The sequence below is a fragment of the Pyrus communis genome, chromosome 6, assembly GCF_041283825.1.
Source record: "Pyrus communis isolate YQ-2024b chromosome 6, ASM4128382v1, whole genome shotgun sequence".
Taxonomy (NCBI): Eukaryota; Viridiplantae; Streptophyta; class Magnoliopsida; order Rosales; family Rosaceae; genus Pyrus; species Pyrus communis.
The window spans coordinates 4,338,629-4,358,300 of NC_142570.1; the positions used below are offsets into that span (position 1 = coordinate 4,338,629).

General features: G+C 36.9%; 3 protein-coding genes across 7 annotated transcripts; 1 reads left to right on the forward strand and 2 right to left on the reverse strand.

Annotated features, from left to right (window-relative positions):
- The first annotated feature begins 1,620 nt into the window (after nt 1-1,620).
- On the forward strand, nt 1,621-7,863 carry LOC137711009 (uncharacterized). 3 transcript variants are annotated; one of them, XM_068450198.2, is made up of 13 exons: nt 1,621-2,259; nt 2,391-2,526; nt 2,731-2,867; nt 3,193-3,394; nt 3,679-3,917; nt 4,024-4,135; nt 4,375-4,519; nt 4,670-4,812; nt 4,922-5,085; nt 5,201-5,500; nt 5,582-5,643; nt 5,951-6,162; nt 6,426-7,863. In XM_068450198.2, the coding sequence occupies exons 1-13, from the start codon at nt 2,050-2,052 to the stop codon at nt 7,616-7,618; spliced, it is 3,255 nt and encodes a 1,084-aa protein (XP_068306299.2). In that variant the 5' UTR covers nt 1,621-2,049; the 3' UTR covers nt 7,619-7,863. The 3 variants fall into 3 exon arrangements, with proteins under 3 accessions (XP_068306299.2, XP_088551589.1, XP_068306301.2); XM_088695463.1 differs by having other exon boundaries at nt 1,629-2,259; nt 2,731-2,871; XM_068450200.2 differs by lacking the exons at nt 1,621-2,259; nt 2,391-2,526 and having other exon boundaries at nt 2,735-2,875.
- Nucleotides 7,864-10,366: 2,503 nt separating this feature from the next.
- On the reverse strand, nt 10,367-14,464 carry LOC137711048 (uncharacterized). 2 transcript variants are annotated; one of them, XM_068450246.2, is made up of 5 exons: nt 14,116-14,464; nt 13,296-13,362; nt 12,608-13,006; nt 11,323-11,666; nt 10,367-11,010 (listed from the first exon to the last, which is right to left on the reverse strand). In XM_068450246.2, exons 1-5 carry the CDS (start codon nt 14,194-14,196, stop codon nt 10,795-10,797), a joined length of 1,107 nt encoding a protein of 368 aa, XP_068306347.2. In that variant the 5' UTR covers nt 14,197-14,464; the 3' UTR covers nt 10,367-10,794. The 2 variants fall into 2 exon arrangements, with proteins under 2 accessions (XP_068306347.2, XP_068306348.2); XM_068450247.2 differs by lacking the exon at nt 13,296-13,362 and having other exon boundaries at nt 14,116-14,401.
- Nucleotides 14,465-16,207: 1,743 nt separating this feature from the next.
- On the reverse strand, nt 16,208-18,976 carry LOC137711212 (uncharacterized). Of its 2 annotated transcripts, none has more exons than XM_068450429.2 (5): nt 18,663-18,976; nt 18,090-18,156; nt 17,764-17,894; nt 17,108-17,548; nt 16,208-16,943 (listed from the first exon to the last, which is right to left on the reverse strand). In XM_068450429.2, the coding sequence occupies exons 2-5, from the start codon at nt 18,114-18,116 to the stop codon at nt 16,529-16,531; spliced, it is 1,014 nt and encodes a 337-aa protein (XP_068306530.2). In that variant the 5' UTR covers nt 18,117-18,156; nt 18,663-18,976; the 3' UTR covers nt 16,208-16,528. The 2 variants fall into 2 exon arrangements, with proteins under 2 accessions (XP_068306530.2, XP_068306531.2); XM_068450430.2 differs by having other exon boundaries at nt 17,108-17,543; nt 18,663-18,967.
- Nucleotides 18,977-19,672: the final 696 nt, after the last annotated feature.

The window sequence follows — 19,672 nt, forward strand, 5'->3', positions numbered from 1 at the left end:
TCTATAGCAAGAATTAATGTAACTGTCACACTAGGGTTCACAATCTGACAATAATCTTCCCCAATTTTTGTCTTTGCTTTATTTGTTTCAATGCATGTGTGGCCCAAAAAGTACGACCCCAACAAGACGCAAGTCACTTAATTTCACCCCCTCTTTGTCCATTAAATTCCTTCGTGGTTTACATTTACTCTTGAAAATACCCATGGTCCCCATGCAAACTATTGGCCATTCAGTGAGAATCAATGCGATATATTAAATTACTCTGATTTACGGGTGAAGGATTGAACTCGGATGCAAGAAACAAACACACTGTTTTGGCCAACTAGTGTAAACACTAAATTCTTTTATTTAAGGGTGGAGGATTGAATTTGGACGCAAGAAACAAACACACTGCTTTGACACACTAGTTTAATTGTTTAAGTACTGAAGACTTATTTGGAAGTGTTTTTAAAATGACTGAAAGCGATTTTGGTGAAAATGTTTTTTAAACCAATCCTTAGTAAAATTCCAAATGTATCTTAGAAAATTACTTGAGTGCTTCCTGCAAGAAACACATATATGGTGCTTCTTCCAAAAGCGTTTTTAGTCATTTTAAAAGTACTTCCAAACAAGCCTTAAATTACTTGATTTACATGGAAGATTGACTTCGAATGCAAATGACAAACACACTACTTTGGCCAACTGATTTAACCCCTATCCGTTAAAGAAAAGAGGAAGCGTCAAACAGGGATGGTCTACAAATTATCACAATTTGAATCTTTCACTGGCTGCAATTGAACAAAGAACGAAAGACGCACAACAATTTGGCTTTATTCAAATGAACGTTTGCATCTTTGAGAATCACATCATGATTTAGATGTAACAATATTTTTGTTACTTTTCATTTTTTACCAACCAAATGATTGGTCTTTGTGGAGAACATCATAAATTTGACTCTGCTGTTGCTATTTACTGCAGAAGTAACATGCCCCAACATTTTTTCGTCTCCTTTATAAATTATATGAAGTTCTTTGGACTAATGACATTTTTACTAACCCGTATTCAGAATTGGAATTTGATTAATTTATTAGTTGCTCTCGAGTGGGATTATTGGAGCAAATCTGCTCTCACATGTATCTATATTTTTTGTAGCAGAGTAAATAAAATATGAAACATTAAAATTATAAAGTTCTGAGAAGGAAAACATGGGTCTGCCTCTCTTTTGTCCCTGGAAGCTATCCATGCACGTGGAAATGTTTTTCTTCACCAAAATTTTAAACAATTAAAACTTGTCAAGCAGTGATTAGGGTCCTAATGCACAGCTTATTATTTAATTAAAATTTAAGCTTCGACAATCTGCAAGCGGTGAATTACCTTGGAAGATAGGGTCTTCTTCACTCACTGTTTTTAGGTTCAAACTCTCCCATATTTTTTTAGTGCAGCTTAAATTAGTAATATCGATTGTAAAAAAAAAAAAACTCCGATGGTTTAACTTCACATCTGTTTGTAACTTTGTTCAATCTAGCTTAGACTTGAGGGGTAATATTAAAGGAGATTAAAAAGATATTAGCCACTAGTATGTTACTATTCTTGGTTTAGGAGCTCCCACTTTAAGACTTTGTGGCTGACATTTGGACAATTGAGCCTGCAGTTCATTTATAGCTGATAACAGCAGTGGTGTTTCTTACCAGTCTCTCTCTCCCTCCCTCCCTCCCTCTCTCTCTCTCTCTCTCTCTCTCTCTCTCTCTCTCTCTTATCTACCCACCCCCACCCAGGATAACACTTGTTCTTGCTATGCCAGCCAACTCTTTCTAGAGGCACCAATTTTTTATCTGAAACTTCATCAACCACTAAACACCCCAAGTCATCCTGCTAACTCCTCTCACTTCCAATATTTTCCTTAATCTCTCTCTCTCTCTCACTCTCTCACTCTCTCTCTCTCTCTCTCTCTAACCCAAAACAAAATTTATAATGCAGTGTCCTGCTCTTATTGCTCAAAACACTTTTATATAGATATGTCAAACTCACACCTTTTACAGTAAATTTTGGTTCATTGAGGCTTCATCTGAAATGGGGTTTCTTAAAATTTCATGGGCAGTTTTGATTCTTTGGGTGGTTCCATATTTGTGTATGAAAGCAAACTCTGATGGTTCAGAGGTTTCTGTTAAGTTCTTGAAGGCTCCACATGCATTCTCTCATCTCAACTCAGCCACATTTTCCTTTGAAGCTTTGGTTGGAGGAAATGCAGAGTCCTGTACAAATTGTAGCTTCAGTTGCAAGGTTTCTCTCTCTCTCTCTCTCCTCTCTCTCTCTCTCATCACTCAAATTTTTTCATGTTCTGTGTTGGAGTTTTGTTGTTTATTTTATATGAATACTGAAAGTGAAGAAATTGGTTATGTAATATGATGCAGCTGGATGATGGGGTGAGTTCTTATTGTGGAACTCGAAACGTTTCGTACTCAGGCTTGCAGGATGGAAATCATACAGTTGAGGTCTGCACCAATGGGCCTCCAGGAGTTGCTTGTGCTTCACATAACTGGACTGTTGGTTAGAACCCTTCCCTTATCCTTTTTGAGTATTACTCTTTTCGAAATTTATTCTCCGAATCTTAGTAATCCCGCCCTTGCTTAAAAGTTAAGTGTCTTTCTACAAAAGAAGTTTAATGGAGTCAAATTTTTCAAAAAACTATCGCGTACTTCGAAATTTAAGTTTGAATTTAGTTCTAACATTAAGTTATATGCATTTCTGCAGATACAGTACCCCCAACAGCAACTGTTACTGCCTCTAGATCTTTTACGAACGCTTTGAATGTTTCTGTAAATATTTCTTTCAGTGAGCCCTGTAGTGGTGGAGGAGGTTTTGGATGTTTGTCTACGAACACCTGCAACGTGAGTAGGTGCAAACTCAAAATTATAATGCTAACATTTTAGCATGTATTCTTCTGTATCGTGCTGTGTTTACGAATTTACAATCATTTTTAGTCACGCTTTTAAAGTAGGAAGATTCATTCGGCAATTTTCCATTCCTAAACATAGCTTAATCAGTTATAACGATGAATAAGATCTCGTGTTAGTATAATTAACAGATTTAACATAGGTGCTCACGTACTCTAGGTGCACTTTGTTATTGTGAATGGCTACTTTTCCTCTGGCCAGCGATTTTTGTTGTAAAGAAAACAAGGAGATTTGATGGATTTCTCTTTTCTCTTTGCAGCTGCTAGTCTATGGGGCTGGCCAAGTTGTACCATCTTCACTCAATACTCTGCAGCCGAACCTTAGATATTCTCTTCTTGTGGGTTTATCACCTTCTGTTCAATACGGACGAGTTATCCTGGTGATGGACAAGAATTTCTGCACCGATAATGCTGGAAACAGTTTTGTAAGAACGGAAAATTCAAGATTCTATATACGCATTGGTGAGTGTTTTTTTACTTCTCGAGGGTACATTGGAAGAGGATATGTATATCTTTGTGAATATGATTGTGAATTTCGTTGGAAAGGATTGTTGATTTTTGCAGTATTGTTTACCTTTGGAATGCAGCATCTCACTTATAACTTACACTGAATGCTAATTCGGACTTAAATCTAACTTTTGTTTTCTTTCTACAAAAAAAAAATTGTAGCCATTTTGTCACATACGAAATTATATACTCAACGTAAATGTACTCAGAATGTATTCTTTTCATGGATTTTTCTGCAGATAGAAGAAATGTGTTTGTCAACTTGAGGATTCATATTCCCGAAAGGCTACTTCAGCTGAATGGTGAAACCAGAACAGTGCAGGCAACTAACAATTACAATAACCTAAAGATTTATTTGTACTTCTCAGAACCAGTTCTGAATTCATCTGCAGAAATTTTAAATTCCCTCAACATAAGTCAGGGATCACTTCTCCCTGATAGCAGAAAGAACCTCGGGAATCGCAGATTTGGCTTTGTGGTTAGTTGGTTTATAGATTGATGTACCTTAGTTTGAATTTTAATGTTGTAGATGTTAGGCGTATCTCTCCTAATCCTTGGATTTTGGTCACATGATTCCATTTCAGGTTGCATATATATCTGGCGTCGCTATAGTCACAGTGAGCCTCAATTCGAACTTGATAATAAGCAGACAAGGGACTCCAGTTTCTCCAATTTCACCGACAACTTTCCTTTTTGGTACGAACTGCTTGATTTTGTAGAGCTTTCCTGGAGTCCATTCATATGTTCTCCATGATATTAATTGTGATATATATGTTTGTATAACTTTACATTTTTGCTCTTTGAAGTGATGAGCCCTTACATTGACAGAAGAAATTCAAACATATCTTTTTGGTATGCATTAAAGTAGTTTTACATGCGGGTTCTGACATTTGGTTCTTTTCTTCACTTGTTAATCTGGATATCGAAAACCTTAGATTCAAAAAGACCTGCTGTGAAGTTGAGTACACCCTCAAGTATGAGAACAAGAGAACACAGTATCCCCGTAGTTATAAAGTTCGTGAAGCCTGTATTTGATTTCAACTCTTCTTCTTTGGCACTATCAGGAGGGCGCTTACAAAGGCAAGTAGTTAATCTTTCCCAACCTTCCTATTCGTACATGTTTTTCATTTGATGCACAGTACTATGACACGATGAATCAATAGCGTATTGCTGTGAAGTCTATTGCATATTTATTTTTGTACACCGTTTGAGAATCTTTACTATCTACAGCTTTCGCGAAATAAGTAAGAGCACATACATTGCCGAAATAGAAGGAGTTGATGACATTGTTTTTGTCAATGTTCCTGAAAACACATCTGGAGATGTTGCTGGAAATAAAAATCTTGCATCAAATGTTCTTCGAGTGACACACTGTAAGGATCAAACTTTTTGCTAGTTAATTAATTGCTATCAGCAATTCAACCGTCTTTCTCTCTTTTTCTCGTAGTTATCAGTGATGAACGTTACGGACATTATATGCAGATTCGGTGCCTGCGATATCTTCTGTCATATCAGCATTTGCAACCGCTCTTTTTGTGGTGACGTCCATAGCTGCAGGGCTGCTTTCGATTTCAACTGCAAGCCTTCAATCTCTTTGGTCAATTAGCAGACCTTCTTTGGCATCTGAACCAGCAAGAAATCTTTTTGTACGACACTCAACTTCTTTTGATGCTTCATCTTAATAAACAGATACTTGTATGATTCACCATTTTTCTATCATTGTAAATCTAATTATTTTCTTCCCTTTTTACTCTTATCCAGAGAATTGCTTGCCATATTCAAGTTTTTGCACTCTCTAGATGGTTGGCAGTTACGCTACCCGTTAATTTTTATGAACTAATAAGGGGTTTACAGTGGAGCATTCCTTACTATAGTCTCCCATGGGAATCAGGGAATGGCTTCCCAGTCTCTAATCCTTTCACCAGCTCGAGTTCCTACATGATCGAGAATTATAGCTCCGAAATTTTGCAAAGTGTGCAACTAGAAGAAGAGAGTTTTAAGAAGGATGCTTCACTGTACGGGTTGCCACTTAGTCCAACAGAATACAGAATGTTTTTTGAGGTGATAAATGTTGGCCTTTCTTGTAATTAGCGATTTTTATTAGTGTCCAGTGGATATAATTATGATAATTGCATTCTGCAGTTGGACGGTGAAAACATTAGACCTGAAGCTGAGTATCTCTCCAATCCTTATAACGCTAACCGGTAAGTTAATGGTATTTATTATGTAGATATGTTTCTAACGCAGAGACTTCGAAGTGGGAGGAATAAACACAAATTCAATAGGCATGCAGCATGCCAAAGAAGTAAACACAATCCAAATTTCTACATTTTTATGAAGATTTTGTAGATTAACTCTGCAAAATATACTAATCATCGTCCTTACAACGTCATTACTAAATTTTGTACTCCGAATGCTGCAGTTTCTTCTTTTGATTGATACCTTGTGTTAAATCTCAGGCGAAGTATAAAGAGACAAGTTACTTTTCTAAAGATTTTGTCTCCTGTGTAGGTGGAGGAATTTTGATAGAACGATGTTCTGGTTAGCTGTGTTTTGTAGCAGTTTGATTCTGTTACGTCTTTTAGTTCTTTTTATCCTGAAACTGAGGAAAAATTCTGAGAAACGGGGATGTTATGGAGCACTCACATTCCCCAGATTTGAGATATTTCTTGTAATACTTGCATTGCCTTGTATTTGTGAGGCCTCTGCTGCTCTAGTTAGAGGTACAATTTACTCAATACTGTTTCTTTCGTCCTCTCATTTCTCTAAGGTTTTTTCTTTGGCAGGAATCAAAACATCTTTAGCTTTGCTTAGATTTTCGAATTCATGTTTTAGTATATACCAGACGAGTAATTGGATATCAGCATCGAATCATAAACCGTTTATTTCCTCAAACTAGAATCCCAATAAACATTCAGTTTTGTTGTTATTTTGTTCTCATACAAGACTTCCGGAGAGTAAACAAATCTTACTTTGACTGTTTTAGGAGGAGTTTCATCTGGGGTTATAGTTGGCAGTCTGTTGCTGGTTGTCACATCTTTTCTGCTGCTAGCCTTGTTCTTGTTCCTCTCAGTTGGCATTACATTCGGAAAGCTGCTTCAGTACAAGGAAGTGCATCGCGAAGGCCTGAAGTTTCACTGGTATCAAGAGCTAGTCCGGGTGACCCTAGGTCCGGGCAAAAGAGGTCAGTGGACATGGAAAGGTCAACAGAACTCTGTTTATCTAATCATTTTCGGCCCTCTCTTTGAAGATCTAAGAGGCCCCCCAAAGTACATGCTCTCTCAGATTTCTGAGGGCAATGCTGGCAAGCATGGGGACTCCATTATGGCTTCCGATGATGAAACAGAAGATGCAGAAGCACCTTTTATCCAAAAGGTGTTTGGAATACTGCGAATATACTACACGCTGCTGGAATGCGTGAAAAGGGTTGCTGTTGGGATCATGGCTGGTGTCTACATGGGCAAATGGTCCTCGAAAACTCCTTCGATCACCTTACTTTGCATAACCTCTTTCCAACTCTTTTTCATTGTTCTCAAGAAGCCCTTCATTAAGAAAAAGGTTCAGCTGGTGGAGATCATCTCGATTTCCAGTGAAGTCGGATTATTTGCAACATGCTTGCTTCTCTTGGAGAAGGATTTTTCAGCTGGCGACAAGACTAAACTTGGACTTTTCATGCTATTTCTATTCCTAGTCGGATTTATTGCACAGATGATTAATGAATGGTATGCATTGTACAAACAAACATTGCTGCTGGATCCTGCTGAGAACTTCTTAACGGGTCTGAAATTAGCTTCAGTTGGATGCTTCCTGTTATTCATGCCGCGGAAATTGATCAATACCTTGGAAAGCAAGTTCCAAGTGGAGAGCGAGTTCCAAGTGAGTCAGCAGACCGAGGGAGCAACAAGGGATCCTAGTTCATCTACAGGAGGTTACCGGAGCTCAGCTGCAACAGATAAACCGTGGCTAAAACAACTAAGGGAGATGGCAAAATCTAGCTTTAGTAAAGAAGGAAGTGGAGTTACGAATGATCCTTCGAGTAGTCACACTCGAACCAGATGGAGCGGGTTTTGGAGTGCGAAAGGGAGCGGGAGCTCCTCAACGCCAAATTCTTCCGTTGATTATAAATCGAAATCAAGAGGGCTGTACAAAGATTTAGAGGCCATTTTTGCATCCAAGTGAAAGAGACAAAAGGGAAGTTTTCCCTGATTACCAAACAAGAACAAAGAGAAGTTTTCCCAACAGCAAAAGATGTTCCAAATTGTTTTGCAATTGCTTGTCTCTCAAGTCTCAACAGATAATGTATAGTTGATTGATTTTCAATCTATAGTACTTGTGGACATAAAGTACTCCTTGAGCAATACCTTCTGTCATCCGAAAAAAATTTCTCCAATCTAATTCTGACCAGTAGCTGCCAGTAGATACAATGCTACGTCTTACTCATTGGTACGAGTTTTATACATGATCTAATCATTGAAAAGATACATTAGATCCCTATATGCAAGATCTAACTGTTAACTTTCCGGACTACTCAGTCGAACATATTTCAGAAGAAAAATTGTGAAATTTTGTTCCTTCACTTTCCAATGCTTCTGTCAGTAAGAAGTCACAACTATTTGAACTCCGTCAGGTACACATCCTTTTCTTTTCTGGATCTGCAGGGTGCATTCAGTCTCTCTATAGTTTGAGCAGACTGGTGAATGTGTCCCAGCCGGACAAAAGGAATGTTGAGGCTATGAATCCAATTATTCTTGCAGGCCAAGCAATCCCTCTGCTCCCTGAAAGCCCATCATCATCACAGCTCAATCCTTTTTTTAATACAAGTAAAATTTAACATGATCCGACGCACCAAGTGGTCCAGATGTCTCAAGTTCGAATTCTCATTGATAAAAGATTTGTTGAACACATCTTTTACTTGTAGCTCAAGTTGTCAACTTGCTATTCGGTAGATGTTTATCAATGTCAGATTGTATAATTTGCAATTCCAACCCTGGAAAACCCATGTTGTGAATTATGAATATTCTAATGTGAAAATCTTTGTTCTAGACAAATTAGTTGTCGGTGTAGTGTACTTGTTTTATAAAAGTTGGACGATGTTGAAAATTTCCTCTTTTTTCTTTAGTTCAATGTACTTGTCTTTTTATGATATGGTTACACCCACATCTGTAGCTGAATAACAATAAAAATTTGGTGCCATTAGGTTTAGTTTGGATTGTAGGATTTTACAGGATCAATCTCTAATGTCGTTAGACTATTGATTAAGCACACCAAAGGGAAGAAGAGAGAACTTTTTTCATATTGGATCATTTGTCTGGAGAAATGAATCCTTCTTTTATAGACTTCATCTTACTCTTGAGAGAGAGTTGTGAGACTTCTTTAAATGGTCTTATCCTTTCATGATAAGACATATAACTTACAGAAGGGTTATAACTCTTATGATAAGTCAGGCATCTTATCACACTCTTTGATTAAGTGTATATCACTACACCAATCTTATGATGTACCTCCACACATCAAATACACACATAGTAAAACCAACATCATCATAAGCATATTCCAATTGAGCCCCTGAAGTGTTTGTATAAAACTTATAGTTTCGGGCTGTTTTTTTTTTTCCCAATTTAATACACTATTTTCTCATCTGCTTGCCAGTCACTCTCTTCCAATCCCTATCGACCTTCTGGCAAACTCATGGTGACTGAGTTGTGGGAAAAACAGGTTAGAGTTTGAGAAGAGCAAACAAAACTGGAATTCCTGCGTGTTGAAAAAGCAGGTTCTTTGGAAGGTGGAAGAGATGTAGCTTTATTGCTCTGTAGCATATGAATCACCGAAGAAATTGTTGGTCGATCAGCTAGAGCTTATTGAACACACAAAAACCCTACATGGATACATCTCAAAGCTTCATCAGGCTCACTGATTCATCAATCACCTCCTTTCCTCTTCCTTCTTTCCACAACTCTCATGCCTAATTAAAATGTTGAATTTTGCGGTCATTTGCAGTTGCAAGGCTTAAATATTGAATGGTCATAAGTTGGAATGTTTTTTTAGCACTTACCCATCTAGCAAGAGTTGGTGAATGTTCAAAGCGAAAAAAAGCAGCATTCTTCTTTCCACTCACAATCTCCAGCACCAGCACTCTGAAACTAAATATATCTAGTTTCTCAGAGAAATGGCCATACATCTAATTTCTCAAAGAAATGGTCATATCATACTCGGGAGACATGTAGCCGCTGCATCAATTAATGGTACGATAAGCAAAGGTACTAAAGTAGCGATTGCATAAGGTTTAGATGATTGAAAGCATGTTCCATATAGCCTTACAATGTGCCAACAATCCTATTGGTATTTGCTTCAGTCCGATTTATCTTGAAAATCTTTGCCATTCCAAAGTCTGATATTTTTGGGTTCATCGAGCCATCCAACAAAACATTACTTGCTTTTAGGTCCCTGTGAATGATTTTCAGTCTAGAGTACTTGTGGATGTAAAGTACTCCTTGAGAGAGACACCTATAATTCGAAAACGCTTTCCCCCATCTAGTTCTATTTTTTCACATGGATCTGGTTGGACAAACCATGAAGGACAATGAGCTAGTGTTTTTTCGATGGAGAAACCTAATCAAAAATCTTAGAAATAATGAGGATATACCAAACAAAAGTTTGTCCAAACTTCGATTGGGCATGTACTCGCAGATCAGTAGCAGCTCCTCCTCTTCGACACAGCAACCCAAGAGCCCAACAAGATTGGTATGCTGAAGCTTGGCTATAAGCTCCAACTCATTCCAAAACTCCAGTATGTCCTTGCCCTGACTTCTTTGACAGCCTTTTTATCGCTACATCTTGATTTTCCGACAAAATTCCGTGTAGAGGAAGGGAAATGCCGCTAAGAGAACCACCACGGTACCAATATTACTTAATTAGGTAAAAGGTTACTAAGACAAGTGAGTTCTCTGTCACCAATATTAGGTAAAAGGACAGAGCAGTCACCAATATTAGCTGCTAAACTCTGATGAGGTTTCATCAAGAAATCAGATGAGCTTGCAACTGAGTTCTCTGTCAAATTCTAAACAAATAGGATTTAATGAAACAAAAATAATCTTATGTACTCTCTCTCTCTCTCTCTCTCTCTCTCTCTCTTGCATTTTAAGAATCTCATTTACAAAATCCTGCAACTACCTTCTAACTTTGCTTGAGACCAGTCAAATACTTCAATGGCAATTTGCTGTCAAACTCCCGCCTGAGCGGAACTAAACCACGGAAAAAAAGGAATCTGGACCCAACTGAGATTCATTTAATTTTCTTGAGAGAAGTCTGATGGTAGTGTCACCGAGTTACATGATCCGTACATGATATTGCTGGCTTTAGGGTGGATTAGTGGTGGTGGAAGAGAAGAACCTCATAAGGAAACTTGAGAGAGACCAAATGCAGATAACTCCAAGGCATTGAAGGACATTCAACAGTGTACCCAAAGAACTGTTTATTGCCAAGTTGTGCGGTGTCGTCTCAGCTCCTCTGACTGTAAAGGACAGAGCAGTCACCAGTTGCGCTGCTCTATTCAGTTGATGCAATCTATAGACCTGCCAATCGTAACGAAAATAAACCCTTTGATTTGTAGGCCAGCATATTTACACAATTATAAACTATATACAGGAGGTCCTTCATATCATTTTTATCGTTTTTCAAATTGATTCAACTGACATTATCAAATCACATGCAGTTTAAGGACGGAGATTGATTGGTGCATATCTAATTAGACAGGCTAGAATTTAAGAACTGTCATCCAGTAGTAATCTGACAACCTACTAGACAACAAGAGACACAAGATTTTTCCTACGATCAAATTCAATTTTTATGCAACATCCGTAGTGAAAAGGAAAGGATTGGATTACTTGAAAGATGACTGGGATAACAGGCCACGAAGGTGACTTCTTATATCTTGCATACTGCTCAAATGCAAATTGGACCACTATACCAACCAGATACGGAGCAAGAGTAGCAGAAGCTGCAGGGCCAGTCCATGGCCAAACATAACCCATAGTCACCATAGGAATTATAAGACTGAGTACCAAGGAAGCAACAGACGAGATTCGCTGTCCTAATTGAGGGGCTGGGGTTCTGTTACTGGGGACAATCAATTCTGGTTCAGTTGTCCTCCTTAAACGGTCAATCAGAAGAAGAAACACCGCAACACCACTGTAGAAGAGAGCTTCCGTGAAGAACAAGATGAGAAAATCTGAGAAGAAACATATTATGGTTTAGACAAGAGAAAAAGGTTTACTTTCTAAACTGAAAGAATTAAATGAGTTCACAAAGGAAAATAGAATGTATATGTTAAGAAGGATATAGGCCAAAAGTTGTGATATGCTATAGACTTTATGAAGATGTCAACTTTTTACATAATGCCAACTTTCATTTATTCCCAAGAGTTGAACCAACAACAGACATTACTTTGCCAGTCCATTGAACCACATCTAACGTTACTTCTTAGAACTTCACCTCATTATTCAATATTTTCATCCATATTCAATTGATTATTGCCCTTCACTTGTAGTTATTTCTCCCCTTTCTCGTCTATTTCTATCATATTCATGTTGAAACTTTCTAACCTACGTCACACGTCACCCAAAACCACTTCCAGTCACCCAACCCTTCCCTACCACTAGGACTTGTTCAAGCAACAAGTTGGTATGGCCCCTTTCATACCTAATCCCATGGACATATCTGATCATTGAATGGAGGCCCTCCACAGGGATAGATAACCGAGTTAGGTATCAGTCCCACCTACCAATCATTAGTACAACGACCTGAAGCAAAACTCTCCTTAAAGTTTCCTAGAATCATTCCTTCACCAACAACTTTTAGAGTCCCTAACCCTCATCCATTCGAGTGGGCTGCACTAACTTTCACCTAGTATAATCACACTAATAGAGTCACTCCAACACCCCAAGATAGTCTTACGCAAAATAAAAAATAATGCAAGTTGTGGCATGGAGAAAGTGATACACAGAAAGGTGTATATAGATATAAGGAAACAAAATCTCAAGCTGACAAGACAAATTTTCTGTTCTGCCTATCCTATCTACTGCAATTAAGGTTTTAGTTAAAAAACATGTGATGAAAAATATCTGGACTTTAATAAACATAAAATCACGACATATAAATATGCATCCTCACCTGTCAACAATGAATCCTCAAATATAGTAGATAGTATTTTGCGCAGATAGAGTGAGGGGAAAATGAAAGAAGCTAGGAGAACAGCTGGACCGATGAACCATAAGAGGCTGTTTTGGTTCCTTTCTGGATTATTTGTAGAAACTTCTTCTTCCTTTTTATATGGACGGTTATAAAATGAGACTAAACCTGGTTTTCCACCAGTACCATCAAAATGGATATATGAACTGTTAGAAGGAAATATATCTTCAGAATTAGGACAGTGATTTTCTAGCTCCGTAGCATCTGGTTTTATATCACTATATTCTGACTGGTCTTCAGCAACAGCAAAGAGAACACTGTGACTGTTTGGAATCCTTTTGCTTGCCTGCCCTATTTGATGTCTGAACACACATGAATTACCTGCTTACAGCAACAGAAAAAATAGACCAAGCATATTTAGAGCCAAAAAAATCTCGCACTTTTCAAAGTAATGGCATTACAGTTCAAAGACTATTTGGTAAAAAAGTTACCTAATAATGGTCAAATTAGAAAAAGTAGATACAATAAAATGAAATCCATAGGTTCGCTTCTACAATTTCGCTATACTCATTATGTCAGGGAAAAACCACATCTTATGCTGGCTACATTGCACTATAGAGAAAAAAAAAATTGAAGGCTTGAGTAATTATAGACCAAATATGAAGGCTACCTTTAACATATCTTAGCCGCTGAGCACCACATCGTTGGCTGCAGTACGGTACATGCAATAAGCTCAACTGGACATCAAGGGAAATATATTTATAAGCTGAAGACTGGATAAAGTTCTTCTAAAAGGAGGCAGTCATTTGACACAGACTAGAGTCATATAAGACAACTAGATGTGGATTAAAAAAATCTCAAGACAAATGACTCTATTTAGAAAAATGACTCCGATTGGAAGTGAATTCAAGCATGGTTTACTTCAGCATAGCAAAATGACACCAATTAGTCAACAACGGTAAAATCTACCGCACAAGGTGCATTTCAAATGTGTTGATGTGAATCAATCCTAGAAGCTTAAGCTGAGTATAAGTGAAAAAATATACCTCATTCATGTAGGAGATAAAACAATAGAGGGTATGAACAAATTACTCTTGATATGGCATAATTGCCCCAAGAGATACCTCTAGCTTCTCACAAAGCCATTCCTAAATCGAAATTTTTTGAATACTACGAACCCGAATACAACTAAATCTCTCCCAAACTAGATTCTTTAACATCATAATACCCTATTTCTTACATAAAAGACTAAAAAGTATCCCACTTTTTCTTTCCTTCTTTGTTTTTTGACCAGTATTTGCAGAATCAAAATTCACCTACCAATTCCACACCTTTTGGCCTAAAAAAAACACCAATTCCAAACCATTTAGCTACCAGAAACAACCCCACTACACATTCCACAAGTTCATATGCAAACATGAAAACAAAAAACAAATATTTTGGGAGATATCAAGACTTTTTCTCAGTAACCAAACGGTCCTACAACGCACCTGGGAACCCCTTCTCGTTTGGCAATGGGAAGCAGGAGAAGTGGCCAAGCAAGAAAACGAAGAACCACATTTAAGCGTCATATCTATGAAGCAATAACAAGAAGCCAAGGCAGAGTCAACGGCGGCATGTTGCGGGATTATAACGCAAACCCGTTTGATTCGATGAATATTTAAGGCTGCCCATGAAGAAAATTTTCCGGGAAAATGAAGGAAAGGGTGAGAAAGTAGAGGAATTCGAAGAAACTGAGGAGTGGGGGTTTTTGGAGTTACTGAAGCGAAAGATGGCGGCTTTCGTTTGTGTGTTCGGTGGGACGAAGCGGACGACGATCGTTTTGGACAAAATCCTACTCCCAACGTTACATTTATGCGGATATTTTGTTTTTATTTCCGTCCTTTGCTTCTCACGGGAGTATTCTCTATTTTTGTTTTTTGGAAATTTCTTAATACCGCATAACACCGAACAATAGAAAATTATTAAAAATAACTTCAAATTTTTACATTTTAATAAAAAAAATTCCGTCAATTTTATTTAATAAAACCTAACAAACCCAACTTGCGTAGAGCACGTTCCACCTTTTTGTCCCATCGTCAGCTACATTAATAGTTTTTTTTTTTTTTTTTTAGCTTAGAACAAGAAAAATAGTAGTCATGATGACAAGAAACTTTTCAATATGCCCAAAATACGGAATGGTACACTTTATACAAGTTGTGATATTCTTGTGTTAAAAATTTAATAACATTAAAAAATAAAATTTTCCACTACTTCTATAATAACATGTGGCATATCATTTATGTTACATACACAAGGAAAAATTTCTCCAATATGACACCCAAGCTCAAGAAATTGGATGGAGAGTTACATTTATTATTGTAGATATATAAAAAAAGTGAGGAAATTTTAATTTGGTAATTGAAAACAGCTTTTTAAATATAATTACTGAGAACATAATATTCTCAAGGTTTTGATCTAAAGAGTCACTTCTTGGTTCATCATTTTTGGCGTAGTGGGTGCTTTTACAAGACCAAAAAGGGTTGCAAATCTTATGAAATTGAACTAAGAATTAAACATTAATTATAAAACTTCACCAATAAGTAGACACTATTTATGAAACGAAAAAAAGAATTAGGCATTATTTAAAAAACTAAACCAATAGGTGGAAATTGTTTATGAAATTGGACTATGCACTATTTATGAAATAGGCATTTTCGTTAAAATTTAATTCTTTTTTTTTTTATTAAATAAAGTTATAACACGGTTTTTTGTTAAAATAAACTTAGCCCAAAGCCTTATCATGAAAGTTCCCAACAATAAAATGGTGAACTACTGAGATTGAAAATTGAAGATTTAAATAGTTGTGAAAATTAAATCTAATGATTAAAATACCTGTCATATTGAATAATACGTAACATTCAAGTCACACCTTTTTTATATCTTTAGGGCATGTTCAACATTTGTTTTTGAAAAGCCTAAATGCAATTATAAAAGTGCTTAAAGCTGCATTTAACAGAAAAAGTTAATAGTGTTTATGAGTCATAAAAACATTATTTGGAGAAACACATATTAGATCCTTATTCAGAAAACACACAATTTTTTTTTGAAACTGTTATTAACACTTCATAAACCTCATTCTACACTTCTCACAAGTGTATTTTTCTTTCCAATTATAGAAAATTTGAAGTGCCAAATAAGATTTTTAAAGTACTAATAACAATTTTCTTTTTTATTGAAGATTTTATTTTAACGTGTTCATAACAAAATAACTATTGAAGATTTTTTTAACATGTTCAACATATGAACCAAGTATTTTGTACACAAGCTTCCCAAGGGAATCCTTTCTTCTTCTTTCTCTTCAACTCTTTTGTAGTGTTGCAATCACACCGGCACATGATGTTTCTAGTACATTATCATCCGGGCATCCATCCCGGCCCTACTTCTATCTATTCCAACAATCAAGCCCCTACAACTCGATCCATCCTTGAACCCTAAACGGTTTTCGGAAGAACGAGAGGAAGAAAGGATAGGGGAAGAATACAGAAGATTTAAGGTGATATGCATGATGATTCTCAGACTAGCTACCAAAGCACAAAAAAGAAAAGAGCAAGTTCTACAACATCCAATTCCAAACCCCATCTCATCATGGAACCTCAAAAGCATTCGCGGCAGCTGAATACAATACAGAAACAAAATGATAGGGACCTCATCCAAAAATTAAGAATGCTACCTTGTAAAAATTACAGAAACCGGACAAATCCGCTTGTCATGATCCTTCGACTAGCTAGACATCAAGAACAACCCCGGTCTAAAATGGGGTCCGCTGGCTCTTCGAAAAGAAACTCAAACTTCTAAAACCATCATCAGGAGCAACTCCGACTTTCAGCCATTGCTCTCACAGAAGACATTTCTCAGATGCATCTAAATGAGATTAGCCCTCTTTAGGAATCTGATTGTTCTGCAGTAATAAGGCCATATTGATTCCACAAAATCAAGGTATCTCTCGACTATCAACTCTTGCAGTGCTTTCAGCTTTCTTCTTGATAATTTCTTGTAGTCTAAATTCTTAATGTTCAGTAAAGGTTGCCAGAAACGAGTCCGTATTTCCTCTTTAAGCTTCCCATGTGCAACGTTTGTATAGGCCACCATGTAGTAGGAGGGTAAATTCTTGATTACTTTAACAGTCTGCTTGAAGCTGAAAACATAGAGTGCACACAACCACTGAAGCATCTTGATGTAGAGAGCTACAATGAAGGGTCCTAAAACCCACAAAGGCGTCAACTCCTTTGAAACTTCGGCCCCATAAATCGTATTAACTGCCAGGTACATGGGTATGCTGCATATTTAGTGAACAATTAACATGACGTCATAGATAAAAGCAAATAAATCCAAGATGTCTCACGTTAACCCCATAAAACTAAAAGTTCGTGCAAACAGAATAATCTTGGACTTGGAAAAACAGACAAGCAGATGGAGAGATAGAGCACACATTATACTTACAATATAAGTAAGGGTATCTTTATTGTAGCATTTAGACTGAGAAAATTGCACCAAAACATCCGTAGAATCCCATCCTTTTCCTTGTTTTGAACCTCATGCTTAGTTTCTGATGCCTTCATTGAAGGCGGTTCTTCCCCCAAAAGCCCATCTTCTACTTCACTTGATGATGGTGTTCGAAGCATTCTCAGCCATTTCTTAAATAAATTATGAATGATGGGGGACGATGCAATGCTTTCATTTGCTTCAGAGGCGTAAGAAAGAGGAATATCATTTGCCTGAGATTTCGTAATGGTATCCTCATTCTCTTTCAGTTTGACTGAATTCTTGGGAAGCTTTGATCCACTTGTTCTACCTCCAGATTTACCATTCTGGGCACTGCCCTTGAAGGCGGAAACTCTGAAAGGTTTAACTTTTGGTCCCCGCATGAGAGAAGCCCCTACACTGTGAAACAAGTTCTCTGAATTTAAATGATCAAGATAAAAAAAATGTGTATTTGGTGTGGATGTGGGTGTGCGTATCCATTCCCTCATAGTGCATATGCGACTCCCACAAGTGCAAGTAGAAGAATTTCAATGCAAAGTGACAACCACGAAGCCTAAAGGAAAGTAAATAGAACAATTAACAAGATAACAAACTTATAGAGGAAAAACTCCCACCTCAAACAAAGGTTGCGCTTCAATATAAAGCACCTCTCTGTCCTCACCATTTGATGTGTTGTTACACACTGCTTCAACTTCATCCCTTTGCTCCATGACAAGGGCCTTGAGGGATACGTAACATAAGTACCCTGAAATGCAATAGTAAAAAAACAAGAAGAAACTTCAGCATAAAAAGAGAAAGCTAGTAACAGAAAGATACAATCCCAAATTCAAGAAATCGCCGAGGTAAACTGAAAACCAAGGGGCAAACATGGATCGTCTCTCTAATAGGTCAAACGGATACAATGTAATATGAAATTCAGGGTACTCTTAATATCAATTACCTGCATTTGATGCACGACCAATGCCATCGTCTCCACCTCAACAACCAAATCATTTACTCAGCAGGGCCTAATCTCATAAACAACCACACATAAGCACCAGCTCTTGCAGCAAGCAAAGCAGAAGGAACAACTCAACACCAATAAACAGAATTCATAAACTTATCACAAACAGTTAACAATTAAAACCAAGAACACCAATTCATCTCAAGCTAAGAATATTTCGAATAATAGAATCGTAATTATTCAAAAAAAAAACCCAGAAACAAAATTAAGCAATAGCTTGAAAACTCGCATCCCTCTCTCTTTTCCTCAAAATTCCCAGCAACCCAACAAGCAATGGATTCCAAAACCCACTAAACCACCCAAAAACACCAAAAAGGAGCTGAATTTTCAACAAAACAACATAAATTTCATAGCTTTAGAGTTCGCTTCTTCCCCATTTCCTCCAATTACGAAAAACCCAAACAACCAAACAATCCCAGGCTCACAAATCAAACCCTAACCAAACCAAAACAATTATATTGCATAACTGAAAGTCAGAACGAAAGAATTGGTGGGAAAATTCAAACTAACCTGCCATGAACTTCCCTCCCTTCACAAAAATTAGTGAAATTTGGGGATAAATGCTGCTTTTATCTTTATCGCGCTCTCCGAATTGAATTTTGCCAAAAATAGAGAGTGGATAGAAGAAAGAGATAGACAGAGGAAGGTCTTCGACCCTTTTGTGGTGCAATTAGGGTTTTTATATGCAATGTTTTTTTAACAGCGGAATGTGGAGTGGAGGATAATGAAGCACGAACAACCAGAGGTTAAGGTGAAACCAAAGCCGGCGAGGAGCCACGCCAGGGAGCCAGATGACAAAATTCCCTGATAAAATTAAAAGAAAACTAATAAAAAAAAGTTTTAAAGAAAACTAATAAATTTTTTTTTTTAAACTTTAGATTTTAATCATAAGGAAAAAATAAAGGATAAAATGAATAGTGAGTTCGGTTAAACCACACAATGAGCAACTTAATTTGGTATTGAATTTGTCATCCACGAGATTCGAACTTAAGATCTCTCACTTTCCAATGAAAAGGAATACATCAGACTATAATACTGAGTGGCTGCATAATTAGATTTTTTAAAGGTCAATAATATTTCCGTAACTTTAAGATGAACAGTATGAGTTGTATAAGTGTGGGCATACAAGTCCTTGGACCCATGAATCCAGACCACATCCGATTCGATGTAAAACTATCTGGTTCTTACTTTTAATTTTCAATATGGTTCTAGTTAGACTCGGCTTGTGTAAAAAAAAAAAAAAACAAGTCCAAAACTGAGTTCAAATTTTGTTATGTGCTAGTAACCTAGTCCAGACCATTTAAGAGTTTCTAAACGATTACCATTTTATTAGTGGTCCACAATGAAATTAAGTAACATTATACAACATTAAATTAAATTAAGTAGCATGAAACAAATTAAACAATATGAAACAACATTAAATAACATTAGCCAACATGCAAATTATATAACATAAAAAAAACATTTAACAACATGAAACTTAAACAACATTTTTAAAACATTTAATAACATAAAACTTA